This window comes from Anarhichas minor, unplaced genomic scaffold, assembly GCF_050575085.1.
Source record: "Anarhichas minor isolate MPS153535 unplaced genomic scaffold, ASM5057508v1 ptg000062l, whole genome shotgun sequence".
Lineage (NCBI taxonomy): Eukaryota > Metazoa > Chordata > Actinopteri > Perciformes > Anarhichadidae > Anarhichas > Anarhichas minor.
In genome coordinates, this window is record NW_027466508.1 from 9666689 (window position 1) to 9687767 (window position 21079).

The 21079-nt window shown below is 40.2% G+C and overlaps 3 protein-coding genes across 5 annotated transcripts in view; all 3 read right to left on the reverse strand.

Moving 5' to 3' along the window:
- Positions 1-3318: 3318 nt before the first annotated feature.
- slc5a7a (solute carrier family 5 member 7a) lies at positions 3319-8949 on the reverse strand. The gene is made up of 8 exons (XM_076077900.1): positions 8730-8949; positions 8311-8424; positions 7794-7949; positions 7532-7680; positions 7060-7203; positions 6530-6683; positions 5601-5818; positions 3319-5497 (listed from the first exon to the last, which is right to left on the reverse strand). The coding sequence occupies exons 1-8, from the start codon at positions 8911-8913 to the stop codon at positions 4832-4834; spliced, it is 1785 nt and encodes a 594-aa protein (XP_075934015.1). The 5' UTR covers positions 8914-8949; the 3' UTR covers positions 3319-4831.
- A 2685-nt stretch (positions 8950-11634) lies between these two features.
- arl6 (ARF like GTPase 6) lies at positions 11635-16617 on the reverse strand. Its single transcript, XM_076077967.1, has 8 exons — positions 16470-16617; positions 15520-15655; positions 15306-15367; positions 15057-15125; positions 14871-14965; positions 14520-14649; positions 14371-14426; positions 11635-13503 (listed from the first exon to the last, which is right to left on the reverse strand). The coding sequence occupies exons 2-8, from the start codon at positions 15637-15639 to the stop codon at positions 13478-13480; spliced, it is 558 nt and encodes a 185-aa protein (XP_075934082.1). The 5' UTR covers positions 15640-15655; positions 16470-16617; the 3' UTR covers positions 11635-13477.
- Positions 16618-17933: 1316 nt separating this feature from the next.
- The window catches only part of LOC142933578 (ephrin type-A receptor 6-like), a 50115-nt gene continuing 46969 nt past the window's right edge, over positions 17934-21079 (reverse strand). For 2 of the 3 annotated variants that reach the window (XM_076077716.1, XM_076077715.1), the window contains exons 14-20: positions 20260-20445; positions 20082-20143; positions 19738-19947; positions 19501-19650; positions 19210-19403; positions 18389-18538; positions 17934-18048 (exon numbers count right to left, since the gene is read on the reverse strand). In XM_076077716.1, the coding sequence (XP_075933831.1) occupies positions 17934-18048; positions 18389-18538; positions 19210-19403; positions 19501-19650; positions 19738-19947; positions 20082-20143; positions 20260-20445 (1067 nt within the window). Of the gene's footprint in view, positions 18049-18388; positions 18539-19209; positions 19404-19500; positions 19651-19737; positions 19948-20081; positions 20190-20230; positions 20446-21079 lie in introns of all 3 variants that reach the window. The other variant, XM_076077717.1, reaches the window with a different exon arrangement.

Consider the following 21079-nt stretch of genomic DNA (forward strand, 5'->3'; position numbering starts at 1 on the left):
CCATACATGCAGGTCCAACGGCACGATTAGATTCCTATTGATCGACTGAAGCTGACGGCTCTCCACCACTTGTAAAAACTCTAGTCTCGGGAAGATCTGAGTAACTGTTTGACTCACAGCTCTAATTCCGTATCAGTGAAGCTGATTCATGGCTCTGACTCATTAAGAATCAGTGTGGTTTGCTGATTGCAGAGCAGTCATCCCACTGCTATGTTGAGCGCCAGGCGGTTCTACCTGCAGTCGGCCCGAGTGGAACAAAGCTGGTTCTATAATTAGGTTCTCCTGGCTGATTCGATTAGAGCAGCCGCTTCATTCATTTCGCTAAAGATGCTCCTCAGCTGCTTGGAGGGACTAATGGAGGAGATGGAGAGATATATGGGAAACAATTAGACATGATATTATGTTTGTGCATGCGTCTGTACGTTTGTATTAACAAAAGCTGCATGTTTGTGCCAGTAAGTTGACAACTGTTTTCCCTCCACATTTACGTTGATGCACAACACACAATACTTTGTTTATCCTTCTCAAACATACATCACTTCTTTTTCTTCTCCATCCCTCACCCTCTTCCGATGTTTCAATTAGCTGCCTTGCAATGAGATTACAGGAGACATTACTTAAGAGGGACATGAATAGTGTCCTGCCTCAGCCACAGATGAGATATGAGCTGCCCGTTGCCACGCCATCTGGACAAGAGACAGTCTGATCCAGAAACCATGTCCTACGCTCTACATCATGTTCAAATGACACAATTATTATAATAAACTCAAAATGTGTTTTCATAATATTACCTCACTTTGGATGTTTGACCTTCTCTGTGCAGAATGATGGCTGTATGGATCTGCAGTTAAACCTTTGAAATGAATAATACATTTTTGTGGAAAAACTGAAAAAAAGACTTTATTCAAAGATAAAACATATATATATATATATATATATATATATATATATATATATATATATATATATATATTATGTCAAGCGTTCTTGGCAATAATAAATATGAACCCCGCTTTCCAGCCTGCGTTTCAGTGTTTTTCACACTGCAACAGTTCTGACAGGATGGTGGTTGCGAGCGGAGGCTGTTTGGAGCTTCTGTCAGATAAAAGCTCTCTGAGGTTGGAGGCACTGCCCCGACTCAAGTGCAGGTTTGTTTTGCACAAAGTTGGGCAACCTGTGAGAGACGGATTCAAAAAAGAAAATCGAAGCAGCAGAAGTTGATGAATCTTGATTTTTATTTGCCGGTATGAGCCAAGCTCCAAAACATTCCTATGCATCTCAGTAGTGTCTTTCATTGGACCATCCCTGTCAGGTACATACCTTTCCCCTCACCCCCCAGTTATACTAGTTAAACTATTAAACTGTTCTCATGAGGAGTAAACTGATCTTCATGTCTAAACTTGGTGGAGTGCCCCTTTAAACTAAAAAATACAACATGAGTTCCTATTTACTCACCTGCTCTGCCGTGATCTGTGTGTCTTGTTGTACTGTGTAGTGCTTATTTAATGAATCCAAATTTTACGTTAATACATGAAGTTGCTGACTCTTGTTACACTGTTGATGCTATTGTGTCCACCTCATTTATGTAAGGTGGTAGCTAGTGATGCTTGTTAAATAAAATTGACCAAACAATATCAGTGGTGAGGCTATTAAGCACAAATCTGGGTCTAATTCCAGGCGTTTCAAAGTTGAACAAATAACATTCAATATCACAAATAACATTTCCAGCCAGCAGTGCGATACCTGGACAGTCTCCTTGCTTTGAGTCCTCTCTTTAAAGTTATGCCTGACTCCAGAGAGCAGATGTCTATCTGAATGCACCGTCTGCTCCCTGTAATCTCATCTCCTCGTGTCCACGTTGAGGGAAAGTGCTCTCTAGTCGGACCTCGATTCCCAGTATTCCCTTTTATCTCTCGCGGTTCGTCTGGGAAAATAAGCCAGACAGCTGCAGCAGATAAAATGAAGGAAGTTAGTAAAAACGGTTCAACTTCACATTCTCAAATATGTTGTGCGTCAAGCGGCCGGAGCCTAAAGTAGCTTCCTCCAGACCAAGACGGAAGGTAATGCAGCTGAACGGTACAAGAGGGTTGTTTCCAGTTTGTGTGACCAGTGGATTAAGTCCCCCTTAAGTTTTTAATAAATGGAACAGCAACAACAACGTCATTCAGAGCTCTTACTGTGTGGGCAAAATGAAGTCAAATAGAGCTTTCATAGAAGAGAAGAGAAGAAAAACAAATGCCTATTGGACATTATGTCAAAAGCAGGACAAAAATATGCCCGGTATAACATCAATGACTCCTGCAAAGACATCATAGGAGGTTCTAAAGATATCCAGTAGTAATGAATAAATCTGTTTTGGTTCACATCCAGATGGACTCTAGAAGAAAGCAAAAAACCATCCCCCAACACTCTCCTACTCGCCCGCAAAGCCTTAAATAAATGGATTGACTTTTGGACAAGCGTCAGTTTTCCTTCATAATTGTTAATTATCATGAGTGCTTTCTGAGGCACTTTCTATGAATGGAGATGGGACACTCTCTCTCTCTCTCTCTCCCCTCCACCCTCTGTTCTATTTTATGTGATTGGCCTTGGTTCTCAAGGACGTCAAAAAGGACGATGGAGGGAGGAAGTGCGGTGGATGGGTGGGGCTCCTGCGTCATTCCTGCGCATCAGAGTTGGTGGATTTTATGGCGACGGGCGCCAGTAAGCTACACCTCCCTCTAACCCCCACCGGAGTCCATCTTCCCCAACTGACCACCAGCAGCCACACCCACCCCCGGGTGGCTCCTCCCCGAGTCCCAGATGAGAGAGAGTACAGCACTTAAGGTAATGTAAATAACCAGAGAGCGAGAGCTATTTTAAGATGCTGTCTTTCACTGTGGCCATGAAGGGGGACAAAGATGCTAGCCAAGCGATTGTAATTTCAGTCACGTTTTGGGACATGTTCTCTTTCTCCGGTCTACCATCCAGCTAGCTGAGGGGCCCGACAGACAAGAAAGAGCCTGGACCGGCTGCAAATTCAACCTGAGCCTTTATCTGAGGGAGGATGTTCTTTAAATTATATTTTAAAGTAACAGACAGAAGCTGTGAAGTCTGAGACACCACAATTAAGCATCATAAACACAAATAGATTAATAAAACAGGAAAGCTGAAAAAGATATATTTCTGCGACACAAAAACTGTTACTTCCATGACTTTTCTGATCCTCAATCTGACCTCTTCAGGCCTCTAAAGTTATTGACATACAACAATCCGACAGTGGAGACTCACTCTTTGGTTGAACCCAAGTCAACATAGCTTTGTTTTAAGAAATCATATGTCCCTGAACCTCGTGGATCATGATATTCTCCACGTTTCAGCATCATCTCCAATAAAGAAAAAAAACACATATACTAAAATCTAATTGCAATATTCTCAAAGTGTATTTTTAGTAGTCAAGAAACAACAAATGTGAAATACCAATTTTATCTTGTTCCAAAAGTAGAATTTATATATTTTCCTGAAATTATTTCTTCTTTTATTTTATGTTTCATCTCTTATGACATCAAAAATAAATAAACATTTAGACAGCATCCTTTCTTTCTTGTGTGAATCATTTGAACCAGCATGATTTGTTTTCTTATATATCATTTGTTTCTCTCCATATTTTATAATTATATTTATATTCATACAAACATACACATCACAGAGAAAATAATCTGCCGTTAACCACAAATAAAAAGAACAGATTTGTGAAGCAGAACCTGCCGCCACATTGTTCTGCAACAGTTACTGTTTGACTTTGCAAAATCACAAACTAAAACAACAACACTAACACCAGTAGAAGTACACTACTTGATATACTTAGATCTTTTTCTAGAGGTTACATTCATATTCAAGTCTTTGTTCGCTGCAGTCTGACCAGAGTCCAGTCACAACTGTTTCATGAGCTTCATTAAGGCAGTTGAATACAAGATCATTTTAAACACTAATTTACACCGATTCCTATGATTAAAACTGCTTCTACACCTGACATTAAAGAGAATATTAGCTAACTACGGTCACTACTGCTTGTATATTTTCTACTCAGCACAGTACATGGATTGTTTCTTTCTTGATTCACAGTCATGATATGTTTACAGTAATAATGAAGAGACATGATTGCCTCTCAAAACTGTGTCAAACTAAATCAGTTTTGGGTGTTGGTTACTATGTCGGATGTATTTCACGTCATGACATTACAGTCCGTTTAACATAAATTGATTGGCTTGTTATGACATATTAAAGTTATATAATATCCTGTTTTCCATAATTTGTCGATCTATTTTTACTTCAACTCTCTCTCACAATCAGCTTTTATAATAGTTGCTGTACAGGTCAACTACCTGCCATCTGTTCATCAAATATTTCACCACTTCTCCCCGGTAGAAACTCTGTGCAGCATCTCTTATCTCCACTCAGCTGTAGTTTGATCTGCTTTTTCTTTAGTGATAAAAAAACAAAATCAATCAAATTAAGACCGTTTTCTTTAACTATATCTCCAAAGCAGTTCAAAAGAGGATGAGTATGCATTACACCCAACTATATATAAGAGCTATATGAGTGAATGGTTGATGTACTTCACAGAAAAGAGAACGTCATGTCCGGACAATCAGCAAGCTGCTACACTATATATTCTGTCATGTGGCCGTTATCCAATCACCACATGCTGGATGTGGTTCTTTTGTAGTCCCATCGGAGGACGTTTGCTTCTTGTCTCGTACTTCTTCTTGGACAATTTGACAGAGTAACCAGTTCTCTGACAGTTCCCTCGCATGTTCAGCGTATTTTTTTTAAACGCATCCTGAGTTTGTCATTCTTCATCATGGTGGGAGGATTCAGAGCTGGACTCCTCCTCCACTGTTTCCTTCGGCAGCGTGTCGCGGCGTGTGAAGGCGGCCGCCAAGGTCACGCTCAGCCGCGGTTTGACGGGCGTCATCTCCGACAGCCCGATGTTGTTGCCACGAGTCACGAGCGTCGTCCTATCCATAATCTCTCCGCTGTGCTTGGACACCACTGCGTCGAGGAAGTCGTATTTGTGTGAAATCCTGCCGCTCTCAAACAGGTACTTTGCCAGGTAGGAGAAAGCGACGTTACCCAGGAAGGAGGCGAGCATGGACATGGTCTTGAAGGGGAACTTCTGGATGACAACTTCCTCCATTTCCCCAGTTATGTGGTGTATCCTCTGCTCGGTGGTCCAGCCAGGGTAGTAAATGAAAGGAGGCAGCTGCAGGTAGGGTTCTCCTCCGCCTATACGCAGCACCATGCCGAACAGGTAGGCGGCCACGGAGCCGTACGTGTTGGTGCCTTTGACAAAGAGCACGCTGATCAGCTGGGGGAAGATGATGACGTAAACCAGGTCTGAGCTCAGGTACCAGAGGCCGTAAACTGTCCCAGTCACCAGCGCCATCAACGTGGCAAGGCCGCCGAATACAAAGATGGTAATACGCATCACCCACACGATCTCACGGTCAGACGCCTGAGGAGACAGAGACGAGCCGGGGACAGGATTGTGACGTGTGCCAAGCAGCCACAAAGAAGCCGGAAAAAAAATATGGATGTTGTATAAACTTTGTACTCACCGACTGTCTAAAGGCGAGCTGGTAGATGTTCCTCGCAAACATGGAGCTGGCTGACAGGATGGAGGAGTCTGCAGACGACATGACAGCTGCAGACACTGCACCCAAGCCGAAGAAAGAGACGAACGGCGGGCAAAGGTGTTGGAGCACGATGGGTAGAATCATGTCCGCTTGGTCCTTCTCTTTAGGAGGAATAGCACCATAACTTGTCTGGTTCCAGTCTGAGTAAGGGAGAGAATGAATGACATAACCAATATGGCCAGTATACTTGAACTGTATCACAATTTGTTTTATAAATAACCTCATGGCCTCCAGAGAAACACAACTTTTCCAAATTCCTCAGAAATGAAGGTAATTTGCAATTAAACATTCATAATACTGAAACTGTATGCCATAGCTTACTCACTATACAGTATGAACATTTCAAAGCTGGAACAAAACATGCATAATCACAACAAAATGAAATATGATAGCATTGCAACATTTGTTTTCCACAATTTTAGGCTCATTAAACCAGAGACTGAAACTGCTGATGATGGGAATAAGCTTAACAAATAAAATATTACTGTCTGCAGAAGTTTTAAAACCATCTTCTCGTTAAACATTTTCAGTGGCAGCTCACGTTTGTTATTTCCATGTTAAAACAAGACAAAACAAAGTTGTGTGTTCAGATGTTCACCAAGGAATCTGACGCCTAAAAATCTGGAGATCAAACCTCTAATTTGGTCCCTTGCCTCCCTCTAATGTAATATTTACACAGCCAGCATGGTTATTAACTGGATTGCTGCTTCATTATGGATGAGGTGAACCAGCTGCTATTTACCAGGCTCTCTCAGATCTATGGGCAACATGGACCCATCCAGAGCCTTTCCCCTGAAAACAAACACACACACAGACTGTACATTTGCAGGCTCATGTGTGAGCTCTCTAACCTGTGGAGGCCCCGATGGCCCCGATGAGAACGGAGGGCACAGCCATGACGAGGCACCCGAAAGCAGCCAGGAAGGAGAGGACCTGGGCGTAGTTGGCCGAGGAGGCAGACAGGACTCTCTGGAAATACACTTGCCAGGGTATTCCTCCAAGCATCTGCAGCACATTTAGAGACCAGTGAATAACATTCGCAGAACTAAAGCCTGACACAGTTATGACAATTGCATTCACTTTGCCTCAAAAGGCTTTATAATCTGTACAGCATGAGACATCCTCTATCCTTAGTGCCTCGATTTGAATAAGGACCATAAGGACAGTTCTGCAGAAAGGTGTAATGAGAGTGCATGAAACTCCTTCACTAAATTATTTGATAACAAGCTGTAGTATTTTCACTTCATAAAGTCTTCAAATAGTCCTGGCATGCTGATATTTTTTCATCAATGAAATCAGTTGTAGACCTTTAGACCCAGTGCTGGTCACAGTGGACTAAATGCTGATGAGGTGAGGGATGGATAAGGCGTGGGGACTGTACCAGCAGGCAGAAGTTGTCGATCCAGACCCAGGTGTCGCCCTTCTGGATGCTGCCTCTCCAGGGCGACTGGTACACCTGCTTCACTGCAGTAACGGTAATGTCCGACACCGCAGGGTTGGTCAAAGCAAACGGGACACTGATCCACTGTAGACGTCCAGAAACAAGTTAAAACAGTTACAAAAAAAACAAATAGGTTTAATGGTTATTATAACTTTAGCAATTTATTATCCCACCTTAGCTTTTCTTATCATTTTTAGACAATGTGTCACAAATAAATCTTTGCAGTAACATTTCATGTCAGTGTGTTCCTTTGGAGCAGCATCTGTGACTATTCATGTGCGTAATTTGTCATATTTTAAGTCAAGGTCAAAGTATGTTTGGTGCGACAAACACAGTAAATCTACTAAAGAGGGTTATTTAATTACACTAGTTGCTATCATCTATCTTTAACTTGTGCTCAACATGAACCTACCAGGCCAATAAAGATACAGAAGAGCTGCACGACATCAGTGTAGGCCACAGAGTAAAGTCCTCCAACCAGGGTGTAAAAGATCGCAATGAGCGCTGAGATAACCACTGACATCTTAATGTTGATGTCCACGATGACACTCAGAGTAGCACCTAAGGTCACGAGCAAATGTTATGGCATACAGATATATATGGAGAAGACCTCACTTTGATCTTATTGGCCACCAGAATAATTTGTTTCGTTGTAGATGGGAACATGAACTCACCAAGGGCGGATAAGATGGCCGCGGACCAGAAGATCTCTCCCATGAGTGCAGGTATGAAGAGGAGGCCACCCATGCGTTTCCCATATATCTGCTGGAACGGGTCCAACATGGTGACGTAACCTCGTGAGCGCATGGGTTTAGCAAAAAAAAGACCCCCTGGGACAAAGAGTAGACACATTGAATTGTGGCACCTTCAAATGTACCTCTATATAAACAAGCATGGTTTAAATCTGCAGTTTTACATTTTTTTACTTGTTCAAATAGACTGATACTTGAACCAACAGGTTTAAGACTTAACAAGGAATTTAAATTTAGAAGGATGAACACAGGACCACTGGAGATGGTTTGATTAGCACCCAAACCATCCATTTCAAGGTATGTGGTCAAAAAGTCAAAAATATGAATGTGTGGGCTGCATTTCACTGTTAATAGGTAGAAACAAGGACACAGAATCCCTACGTTATGCTCCTGATCACACATAATATCAACCTGTATTTTATTGTTTTAATCCACTCACCCACAACAAGACTGAGGGCATATCCAAAGGGAGCTTGAGCCCAAGCCAAGCCATAATCAGGCAGATACACATACTCAGCTGTGCCATTTATATATCCTCCTCCAACCCATGTCGCTAAAAAAATCACACACACACACACACACACACACACATACATACAACATGTTATCACCAGAGGGGGAAAAAACACATTAAACAATTACATCTGGCATTTGTGTTAATAGACAATCTAGAGAAGGTTTTTAAAATATTGGCAGTAAAAAAAGAAAGAAAAAGGACAGGAATTATCTAACTTCAACATGTTAAAAAAGAAAAGATTCAACTTGTCAAAACAGAGCTAAGTGATAATTTAGATGTGTTTTATTGTGATAATAGCTACTAAAAGCCAAGTATTACTGAATAATATAGACAAAATTCACCTGTCATGGTAAATCCACCGACAAATAATCCAATGTCTCTCCCTCCGACCATGATGGTTTCGCTGCGGTCGGTGCCCTCCGCCTCCCCGGAGTGTTTGTTCTTCCATGCCGCCCAGATGCCCACGAACAGGATCAGTAGATAGAAGATCGCGATAGCCACAAGCCCCTCTACATGGATGGTCATTGTCGCACCGGTCTTCCGCTAGGAACGGGAGGGCATGGAGACCTGCTTGGCGCACGGAGGAGCGAGGATCAGATATTAAGTATGAGTATAAAGAACAATAATTTGGCATTTAGTTTTCTGCAACATTTGACCTTTTTGGTTCGTGTGAAATCCATAGAAAGTTTACATTTTTGCAGGTTTTAGTCGGATTAGAGGGTCAACTGAACAAACACGTATTGACTTGTTGAAACAGAATATTAGAATAAGAATAGTTCAAAAGACAGAATTCCCTCTGCTGATTAACTTGATTTCATGGGTGCTTGTGGCCCTGAATGCTGTCTTTTCCAGGAATTTGACTTTCAACGCAGTGTAGGTCATTTGTGGTGCTCGTCAATCTACATCAACACAATAAGTAAAGTAAAAATATATCGTAAAGACTCGATTTTACTCGTTTTCGATTCCTTCAGGCAAAGACTCAAAGACAGTTCAGCTACATTAGATACATCCTATATATATAAATTCACACAAATGTGATATTATTCCCAACATCAATATAAATGGATCAAACAAATATGTGAGAAATGTTGTACAAATAATCACAATGTGTCTTCTATTTCGTGTCTGTGCTTTTGGATCAAACATGTTTTCTCTTCTCCGTCTCCTTCTACCCGGAAACATGCGCGTAAAATTAAAATTACGCACAGCATTCGCTTCAGAAATATAACCAGGCCAAGTTCGAGACAGCCGTATTCAAATTATATTGTAGATAATGATCTGTCACCTAAAGATCCCCACTTTGGCCGTGCTTAAATTAATAAGAAATCGTCATTTTTAAATACTATTTGATAAACAAGCCTAAACAGTTTACAAAAGCTTGAAAAACGCATGCAAAACTTACCTCAAGTATTTCTAGAGTCATGTGATGGGGCACCTGAGGCAGAAAACAGCGAGCAGAACTATTAAGAGCCTCGGAACAGTTAAATGAATCGTTGGTGGAGGACTCCCGGGTGACTTACTGAGGCTTATAAGGGGGCATGTGCCGTCAGACGACTGATACACACGTCAGAGAAACCAAACGTCCCTCTTAATGAGCACCTTGCAATAGAACCACGTCACAGTGTACTGGCCGATCTGACTGGACGAGGGTGGGAGAGATCCCTTTGCTCAATAACAGGGGATTGCTTTTTTTTTTTTTTAAACCACTGAATCACTGAATGGCAAGACATGAATTTTAATGCTGCATTTTTACACATTAAATAATCAATATTTTGTGGATGAGCAGATGGAATGTGCTTCATACTTAATGTGGCTCGTGCTCCTTGAAACTCTGTGCGTAACAGCCGCTTAATTGCGCAGCCATACTTCATGTGGCCTTTTATCCGCTGTCACTCGCTCCTCAGCCGGCATTTTACCTTACAACCGCAATTAACTTTGGTCCACAGGAACAGTTTTTTTTTTTTTGGCGCGACTGAGGATGAGAAACCGCTCTGAAGCCCTCTTTGCTTTGCACAGAAGAAAACTGTGGAGCGGTACATTTATCTAAACAATAATTACTTAAGTAGACTATTCCTGTCACTTTCCCTTCATCAATGAACTGTGTCTACTTAATGGCCGTCTCTGCCTTGAGTCGTTTAATGTGCTGCTCTTGTCAAAACTGACAGACATCCAATTAGGATGGATCCTGAAGAGCAGTAGGAGAGATTTAATGATACAGCGAGTCTCACTTAAAAAAAACTGTGGTGCACGCACGCGCACACATATGCGCGCGCGCGCACGCACACACACACGCACACACACAAAGTAGACTACAGACACGTGCTGACTGAGGTGTTTGCTCATAAAGAGAAAGGGTGACAAGTATATTTGAACTGCTAGACGCACACAGCGACCCCCGTTTCAGCACCATGGACAGAGGCCAAAAAATATGCCTCAGGTGTACATTGCTAGAAAACGTTTGAATTGATGAGACTGCATCAACTGTATGTCCTTATTTCTTTCTATATTCATATCAGTATGATTTCTCTTTATTTCATTAGCTGATGCAATGTTTCATTCCGATGTCTCGTCTGTAAAGAAAAGCAGATTGAATCACTCTGTGAACCAAATCTGCTCGACTAAATAAAGGTTTTTATTCTTTTGTTGCTCGGCCTGGCAGGTGTTTTCCTTTCCGTTCTAATATTGTGTCTTGTAAATTTAGGTAACAATAATGAAAACGTTATTTGATTCAGCTTAAAAGGCTCAAAAGCATTGTAGATTCTTTTGTGGGGCATTCAAACAAACAAATAGCATAACAAATAAAAGCAATTTGTTTTTTAACATTGATTTGAATGTGATTTTGCTTGACGTCTGACAAGTGATTCTGTGCGATACCGGTGCCAAAATCCAAAACTTCCGGAAGACAGCTGGTTTCTAACTGCATGTTTGACAGATGGCTGCCACATGACCGGGACACTCTGGCGTTTGTAGCTCAATGATGCTAAATACATACACGTGTCAACATAAAGATATAACATGACACACAATTTACAACCTGCTGCAAAGAAGCACAACAGAAATCCTCTTGTGTAACTTGTAAAAATGAATGCTTATGTTTTAACCAAATAACTTCTGCAGGGCTCAAGGGCTGGAGGTTTAATGAGCAGCTGTTGCTGGCAGCGCTCAAGATGTTAGTAAGAGAGCACAAGAGAGACACAGAGAAAGGTGCCACCAAAGTGACATTACTTCTAAAATCATGAAACAATATTCATTCTCCAGCATTTATTCTTTAAAAAATAAACGCATACAATGTAATAAACAAAATACACACAGCTCATTTGATAATAATCTACAACATCTCTGATGCTCAATGGGTCTAAATGTTTTAAAATCTTCACTTGTATATTTTGAAATATACAATGTATTTCAAAATCAATGTGTCCTGAAAGCCATCATGAGTAGAATTTGAATATTTTGGACCTTGGCGTCCCCCTGTGGTAGTCTAAACAGGGATACTGATATGTGTGGGCGGGCGGTCGGGGGCGTTTGTAGTTTCTGCAATTTGTGATACTAAAAACAAGGTTTACAGATGAGACAGTTATGGACACGATACCACAGAATATATCAAATAAAATATTATTATTTTAGATCATACATTTTTGTCAGTTGTTCCTTCTTGCATTGAAATGACCCCAAAACAGGGAAACACCTCTCACTTGCTATACACACTCTGATCTGTACAGATTATTTTTGAATGCAAGCTTTCAGTCAGAGACTAAAGAAGAAGATCAAAGGCTTGCCTTAAAAACTGTGTGCAGAGTGAGCAGAGGATCTTTTCTTTTTAGCGGTCTGCCTTTGAATCACTGAAGTACAGAGTCAATTGTAGGACGCAGTTTGTTGGATTACATTTGTTTTCGTTTGAGCACTGAAATAAGGCAAAGATAAAAACACTGGTTATGAAATAGCTTTGTAAAGACTAGTTTTGAGTTTTAAGCAAACTAATTTACTTCATGACAAAAAAAGCTTAGCCACAAGTTACAATATGCCCAACAAAATCTACAGGGTCCTGGAAAACATGTAATCCTAATCATTCAGCAAACATGAGCAGAGAAGCATGAACTATTAGCTGCAGCAAAAATATAGCAAATCTTGATTTTAATGCGACAGTGAGATGGCCCAATATGCAAGTTTGAAAAAGGCGATGTGCACTGGAATGCATGAACATTTTGGTATCGTCGAACTGTTGTGAAACTTCAAACAAAACACAAATAATAATGTATCTACAGAGGCCCTGAGAGACCGAAGGAAAAAAGAAAAGAAATGGAGCATTTGGCATTAACCTTAACATTAACCTTATTTAGGTTGTTTTATATGTAGTAGCCCATTACAAACAGACTGACGTACCGTAACTTATTACGAAAGCATTTTTAGAATGATATCTGATGCATGGAGGCTTGAGGCTGTCACCTGCTCTCAAGCAGTGGCCATAAAATTGCAGATGAGAGCATTTATCCTCCGCTGTAAGTGTGCAGTGGAAACGGATATGATCACAACACACAAGGCCGAACATATCTAACGGTGAGCAAAATACCTCACTGGTATAATGTGGTGCTAGTCTGAACCAATCAGCTGTGAAACATGTTTTCTCTTCAGCGAAGCTGGCATATACCATTTGTCGGACACAGGACAGTTGAGGGGCTAAAACACACAAAATAAAACACCCAACAACACGTCTTTTCTAAAAGACATCCTGAGTATTCATGCTCCCTAAAATGAAGACAGCAACAATCACAATAATTTACATAAATCCAGCTCATGATTCTTGTGAGCCGGTTACACAAAGATATTGAGAAATGGAAGGGATAAATATCAAACATTTTTTAACATTTTACTGCCCCTGTGGACAGCTGTATTTAGCTGTAAGTTACTACTGGTACCAGGAGGAACAACTTATGTACTAGTTTTTCCGAATGAAACCACACTCCACCAGGAACCATCTAAACACCAGAGTAAAAACTATCCCATGGTACCTCTGAAAACAGGGTCCACCCATCTTACATAAAAGACTTCTATGGAGGCTGCTTCTTCCGGCGCGTCCATCCTCATGCCCTCACGTTCTCATTGTTTTGATTTGATCTGGAAAAATGTGAGAAATGCTTTTAATCCGCTAAATAGAGAGCACAATATGTTAAAAAAAAAAAAAAAAAAAAAAAACTATACAAAGTTATTATTTCATTTCAAGTTTTCTATAGATATTGCGATAATATGAACGTGGATTCTTTTGGCCATATTAATAATCATGTAGTGTACTGTTCAGAATAGCCTTGTGGTTCACCCAGCTACTTCAGGACTAAAGTCCTAATAACAAAGTAAATACATTCTAAATACATTCTTTTACAGCTATACAAGGACACAAGAAATAACACAACACTTATAAAACACACAGTACTCACTGCATAATTTGATCTATGGAAGGATTTGAATGAGGGCGTTAAAAATAATAAAAAGAAAAGAAAATAATGTTGAGGTCGTGGAACAGACTACACTTTGCTTCTGATCTTTCAGGCAGATATACATTAAAACAAACTTTACCGTAATGTGGAGTAAAAACAAAGACATATTCAAATGGTACCCATTAGTAGGATTAACTGGTTTGTTACTGCTTGAAATGAGGATGAAAAATAATCAAATTTGTAAAAGGAAACAAAGTAAAAGCTATACAGAACACAATAAAACAAATTTAACATTTTTTGTTTATCTAAAAATGACGCGTACATAAAATATTGTGTACCTTGCCATCATTATATCCAAGTAAAATTCAGATGCTAGCTCAAGAGCTTTGCTCAAGTTATTCTGTTCCTATACACAAAATTCAACATTTCTTATATGGAACTGTTTTTTAATACAAACGGTATATAATGTCGGTAAAAGGTGAGTTGATATACATGTACTCTACAGTTACACGGCCACTCCCACTTTCATTCATATGAACTCTCATCATACCTTGTAACCAGTCCACTCCCTCCTGTAAACCTTCTCCTTTCAGAGCATCGGTGGCACTGAAACATATCAACACATCATATTAAAAAATGCAAAACACCGTGACATCCTGGCATACTAGAATGGAAATAAGTGTGCTTGAATGTTCATACCAGATGTGCCAGGGTTTGTCTTTCATGTTCTCCAAACAGAGCAGCTGCGAGACCTTGACAGAAGACAGAGCATCCCTGACATCCATCTTGTTAGCAAAGAACAGGATGGGGATCCTCCTGTGCTTAATATCTGTAGTGAGCGTGAGAGGGTGATGTAGGAAAGTAGTAAGGTCATTAAGTTCTACTAATGAGGAACAATATTGTGCAACCCAAAAAAACCTTTTCAAAAAGTGGATTTGGCAAAAACTAAATGTTTGCTCATTTAAAAAAAAAAAGAAAAAGACAACAGTAAAACACTATTTAGAATTTAAACGCAAGTTCAAAAATCATCCTAAATGTACATGAACATACCAGAGTGGTTTAGTAATGTGTCCAGTTCTTCCTTGGCTACTACCATCCTCAGTTTGTCTGCACTATCAATGACAAATATGATAGCCTGGCCTTCCCTGAGAAGTACAATGAGATCACAGAAATGAATATGCATAGCATATCAAACGGCAAATAGGACTGGTGCTTTTGTAGCACTGGCACACTCACTTGTAGTAGTGCTCCCAAAGGTTTCTGTATCTGCCTTGACCAGACATGTCAAACACTGTGAAGGAAAGACTACAAAAACAGAAGAGAGAAAACTTTTTTTATAGGGTTTTTAAAAAAACGTCATATATCCGAATAGCGCCAAGATTATATGAATTTACTTTAGACAGACATATGCAACTATTAGAAGATGACTTCACATTTCTTGAGCTGCAGATTGTGTTAACTTAAGTTGTTGATTTGAACAGCTACCTGGATGTCTTGAACTTCTCTATGCTGAAGCCAATGGTTGGGACGATGTCTTGCGCCTGAGCCTGGAGGACGAATGCAGCATGTTGTAAATAAATATACACGAATATCACATGAGTGACAGTGAATAACATTTTTTGTCAAAAACTCACTTATACCGTAGTCCTAAATGTGTAACATCACTATAAAGACGTTGTAAAACATTGGGTAGACTTACATTAGAGGGCTTTAGTTGGTTGATGATTGTGGTTTTTCCACTGTTGTCCAAACCAAGACACAGCACGTTCACCTCCTTCTTCAACCCCAGCCATCCGGCCAACTTGTCAAACAGCCCCATCGGCTGCCTGTCTGATCTACAAGAAAGAGGCCATAAACACTCTAAAAGCTAGATGGTAACAGAATCCTTTGCAGTTCAGTTGTTATCATCGGCAGTTACCAGACGCTGCCCCTCCACACTGATTTTAAGTCTGACTTCTTGCTCTCGGTAAAAGGTGCGTCTGCGCTGACTTCAACCTGGTGTGCAGTTATCAGTGAATTTACTCTTGTTTTGATTGGGAAACGAATTGCCCTTTCTATTGCGTTACCTTTTTTAATGGTAACTAACGTTTTCCCTGAGACCATTTAGCTAGCATAGTTAATTAGCATAACATCGACCCTTCCCTAGCAAAACATTTAACGTAAACTAAATGTTTACGTGAAGAGAAGTTCGTGTTTTTTTAGCTACAGAGCAACGGCTCATTGCACCCATCAACACATAACCTTAGCTAACCGTTAGCTTAAGCTGTTCGTGTTCAGAGGTCTCTAACGTAATTAGTTAACATTCGCTAACAGCTATTTAACTAGTTAATCTCTTGTTGTTACTGTTGCTAGCTAGCCTTAGCTAACGTTTAGCCGCTGGGATAACGTTAATCACTTCAGCTTGCTAGGTTTATATGGGGAGTAACTTTAACTATCTAGCTAACACTGGGCAATTTGTTTGCAGTATGTTGTATCTCCAATTTTACAAGACAGTCCCAACATGATAAAGCATAAAGTAAGCTAACGCGTAACATGTTTGAAACCTAACTTAGCTAGCCTAGCTTGACGTTACAGCGTTAGCTACAGTTGGAGCTAACACGATAGCTTGCATTATCCTTTTCCAAACTGTTTTGTAGTGCAAGATTGTACCTTTTATTTAGCGTTGAGATCTTGCTTTCACGATTAACTTCACGCTCCCTTAAGCTAGCTCATTAAATGACCTGGGTCAAACCAGTATTTCATTAATTTCTCTTCTACTCTCTCATGCTCTCAAGCCAACAGACGCTACACTGAGTTATTTACACTGTGTTGCTGGGAAACCAGTGCGCTGACTCAAGCCTGCCCCCTGCAGGCCAAACAAGAGTGCCTCCTACCTTGTAACGTCACTGTTAAAAAAGCGGAGTTTATGAAATGAAAATAGACTGTTTTTACCCTTTTCTGCTTTCGTTTTATCCCTGCAATTTCATTTACAGTTTATTTATGTGAGTTCCTATAGAGAATTATTGTAAAAAAAGGGACAATAACTTGAAAAACTTATGCCTTTTGTAAAAAAAAGGGGGAAAAAAAGCAGTATAGCATGTCAAATCTAAACAATACACATTTTGCCACTTTCCTTAGCGCTGTAAGGTCTGTATGTCTTTCATTTATAACCTACCATAAGCACCCATTTGACAAACTCACCTGACAATTCTTCATGTCCAGAAAACATGTCAGTTTCTTGAGTGACATTTAAGAGGACACTGTTGCATGCATGTGTTTGAGACAGGGTGCATCCATGGATACGTGTGTGTGTGTGTGTGTGTGTGTGTGTGTGTGTGTATGTGTGTGTGTGTGTGTGTGTGTGTGTGTGTGTGTGTGTTTGTTAATCTGCTCAAGCAATTAACAGGTAGATGTTGAAGCTTGTGCTGGTTAAAGTTTTAAAATAGGGTTGTTTATTAAGGAACAAACATATTGAATAAAACATACAATTTTCACAAGACTTTTTGTACAAGACATACTGCATTATCATGAGGATAGAACATATATTTCTACAAAATCTTTGACATTCAGCGGTCTTCAGTTCAAAAAACATGATTGTATTTACCATTCTGTCAATCTTTATTCCTGGTGAATTGTTTCATTATCCAGCTGGAAAGGTTGTTATTGAAATCGCATACTGTACCATTCATTACCATATACCCTCCATTCTATCCACTTCTTCTCTGGTCATGAGGTAACTGACTTGAGACCATTCAAAGTCAATAGAAACCATTGGATTGTCACTTGGAAAGAGAAGAGGTATTGGTGAACACTTGAATAGACACTAGAGTAAAGAATCTCAGAATTCAAGTGAATGCTAGCAGTTGCTGAAATAATTAAGAGACGGCATTTGGCCAACACTGACAGAGGTTGGTTGTTGTGGAGGCTGTAGTGACGATGATCCATAAGATGATGAGTGTGTATTACCTAGACCACATGTGTGTCTAGCAGCGGCCCGCTCTCACATGAGCAGCGCGTGGTAGCTGTTACACCTAACAGTCTGGTGTTTGTCCGATTAATTGAATGACGATGCCAAGGAAGTCTGGTCTGCTTCCGGCTCAGTGAGAACACACAGTCTGTCTTTGTGTGACAGTCTCATACTTGAAAGCCACTCTGTTGGATGTGGTGAAGCTGCAGGCGAAGTGACTGTATGCTGCTTATGATTCTCCTCTGGTGGCCAATCAAACAGATCCCGATACGCCTGATGTCACTGAAGGGGAGAAGATTGAATAAATAGTTACACAAGAACAGCCAACCTATTTGTACATCATGACAAACATGCAATAAAGTTAATAATCTGCACATTGGGAAAACTTGATAATATGAGCAATAACCATATTTAGAATAGAATGACAAAATACTGTAATACTGGTATTAGCAGTAATAATATAGTTTTACATACAGACGCATACTGTACAGATCATTTCTTGCTTGATGATGGAATCACAAGTACAATTCCACATTTTTTTTCTGCTCCTTTGATGCTTTGTTTCCTTTTAGAGCACTCCTTTCTACTATAGCTGCACTCTGTTTAATTTGGCTTCACTCACTCTATACTCATTGTTGAAATGGAATCCAGTGTTGTGTATCCTGCTGCAAGGAAGTTGTTCTTATACTGGCTCATTTTGATGGAGTCCAGCCAGTCGCCGATAGAGATGAAAAGAGGGTAGTCTGGCATGTCCTCTGGCGAGTCAGGGAAACTGACATGACAAACGGAAAGTTAAGGAATACAAAGAGACAAGTTAACATCTAGTTGAGCTGAATAATAAATATTCTTTAAATTACCATGTCAGTGGTTTAGACCTACAAACTGTGTAGACCCTATATTATCACTTATCATTTCCCAATACATACCTGAACCTGCCTTACAGGTAAGTAATCAGTCACAGTCATTATTACAACTGTATTGATTTTGACCCTGAATTATTATTGTCCGGTGATATCGCTGTACCACATTTACAAAATCCTTTTCAAAATTTCCCCGCTTGCTTGATGTTTGTCCCCTGGGTTTGATATTCTTACAGATAACACGTGAATACGATGCTTTGGGAGCTCTAACATTACATTTTGAAGCATCTCACAAGCACCTGAACGCACCTACAAGTGTTTTTCAGTCTCATATTTGAATTGCATTACCAAGCATTGATAAAATCTAAGCTAAATAAATATTTACCAACCATATGGCAAACAAGTTTTAAGTCTGTGCAAGGTGATTATCATTCCCTACTGAAATTGCACGAAATGAGAATAAAAGAGTACAGTATGCTTAGATATTTTCATAACGTTTACACATCTTATAGTTAGTGGACTAAACAAAGCAAAACCACCAGTATGGTCCTTTCACCAAGTGTCTGTATGTATTGATAGTTACCTCTGCACATCATTCACCAGAGTGAGCAGACCACTGGGATTAACTATGAGTTTGTCCAGAAAAGAGAGCACATTGTTGAAGCGTGGGCGCTGGTTAGACTCCTTCTGCCAGCAGTGCAACATCAGCTGGTGCAGTGTCACAGGGCAGCCCATTGGTGCTGGTAGACGGTAGCCTTCGTCAATTGATAAAATGACCTGTGATGAACATCAATAAGTTAATGACAAGTAGTTTTTTTGTGTGCGTTGATTATGCTTTAGTGGTTATGGAGTTTTAATATGATCGGTAGCTTACATCTTGATTGGACATCTCCCAGTAGGGCCTCTCACCATATGACATCACTTCCCACATGACAATACCGTAGCTCCACACATCGCTGACTGTGGAAAATTTTCCATAAGCGATAGACTCTGGTGCCGTCCAGCGTATTGGTATCTTTCCTCCCTGACACAAAAACAATAACACAGAACAAGCCACTGTAATAAATGTCAGATTGTAATATCCTGCAGTAACTGTTAGATCCACACTCACTGTCGCGGTGTAGGCTGCTTCAGTGTCATCTTCAAGGACTCTGGACATGCCAAAATCAGACACCTTACACACCAAGCTTTCATCCACCAAGATGTTGCGAGCAGCTAGGTCTCTGTGAACGTAACCCATATCTGAAAGATAGGTCATGCCCACTACGATGCCGCGCAGCATGCCGACTAGCTGGAGCACTGTAAACTGCCCATCACGTGTCTGGAGTGGTTGTGAGAGAGAAAGAAAGAAAGAAAGAAAGAAAGAGAAATAGAGAGAGAGGACAAATGTGACGTACGGGGGACAACAATTACTCAGGAAATGTGTGCACATCTGTGACCATGTATTCCTCTCACCCGGAGGAAAGAATCAAGCGCTCCATTTCCCATGTACTCAACGACTATCATTACTGGTCTGCCTGAGGAAAAGGTAAACGACAGGATTTTAGTGACAAAAAGTGAAGACTAAAGTAAAACTGATGCTGAAGAGGAGAACAAAAACACACAGCCAGAGAGATACACATAGAAAGCTTACTCCTAGTGACCACTCCTTCCAGCCTGATGATGTTGGGGTTGTCAAACTGTCCCATGATTGAAGCCTCACGTAAGAAGTCTCGCCTCTGTTGTTCCATATAGCCGCCTTTAAGTGTCTTTATTGCCGCAGCGATGTCCATCCTTCCAGGTATGCGCAACCGACCACAACAGACTTCTCCAAATTCACCTGTCAGAACAACCCAATACATAAAAGGGTGCACTGTCATATATCACAAGACTTTACTGGAACTCAATGAAATAATGAAAACAATACATATATTCAGTAACTGCTTCCCACATAATTTATTATTATTTTGTGTTCTTTGTAAAGTATACATGTATGCTTTTGCTTTCATGGAATCAGGTGAAATAAACATTGTGGTTAACTGATTAAAACTTGTAATTGAAACAAGAGAGAAATGTGGAAACACTAGCAATCAGCAGTTGCTTTTCCATTTACACATCTGTACACACTGCCTCCACCAGATGGGGCCCATGTTACAGAAACTAGACAGATGGAAGGCACCTTCATAATTACTCATGGGCTAAATAGCAGACACAATCTGTTCGATTTAATGAACCATCGAACATTCACAGTCAGCAGCGCTGGCTTTGCTCCCCTAAAGTACAATACTATAAACTACTTTAACATCAGCTTGCTAAGAGTGCCTGTAAAAGTTTTAAATTCAAACTTTATGAGCTTTAACATTTCTTATAAAATAAAAATATTACTCAACATTAAATGTGACCATTTCTCTATTGCAGGTGCTAGTCAACGGTCGTTGAGACATTTTCTTTACAATATTAATATGTAACCCTGA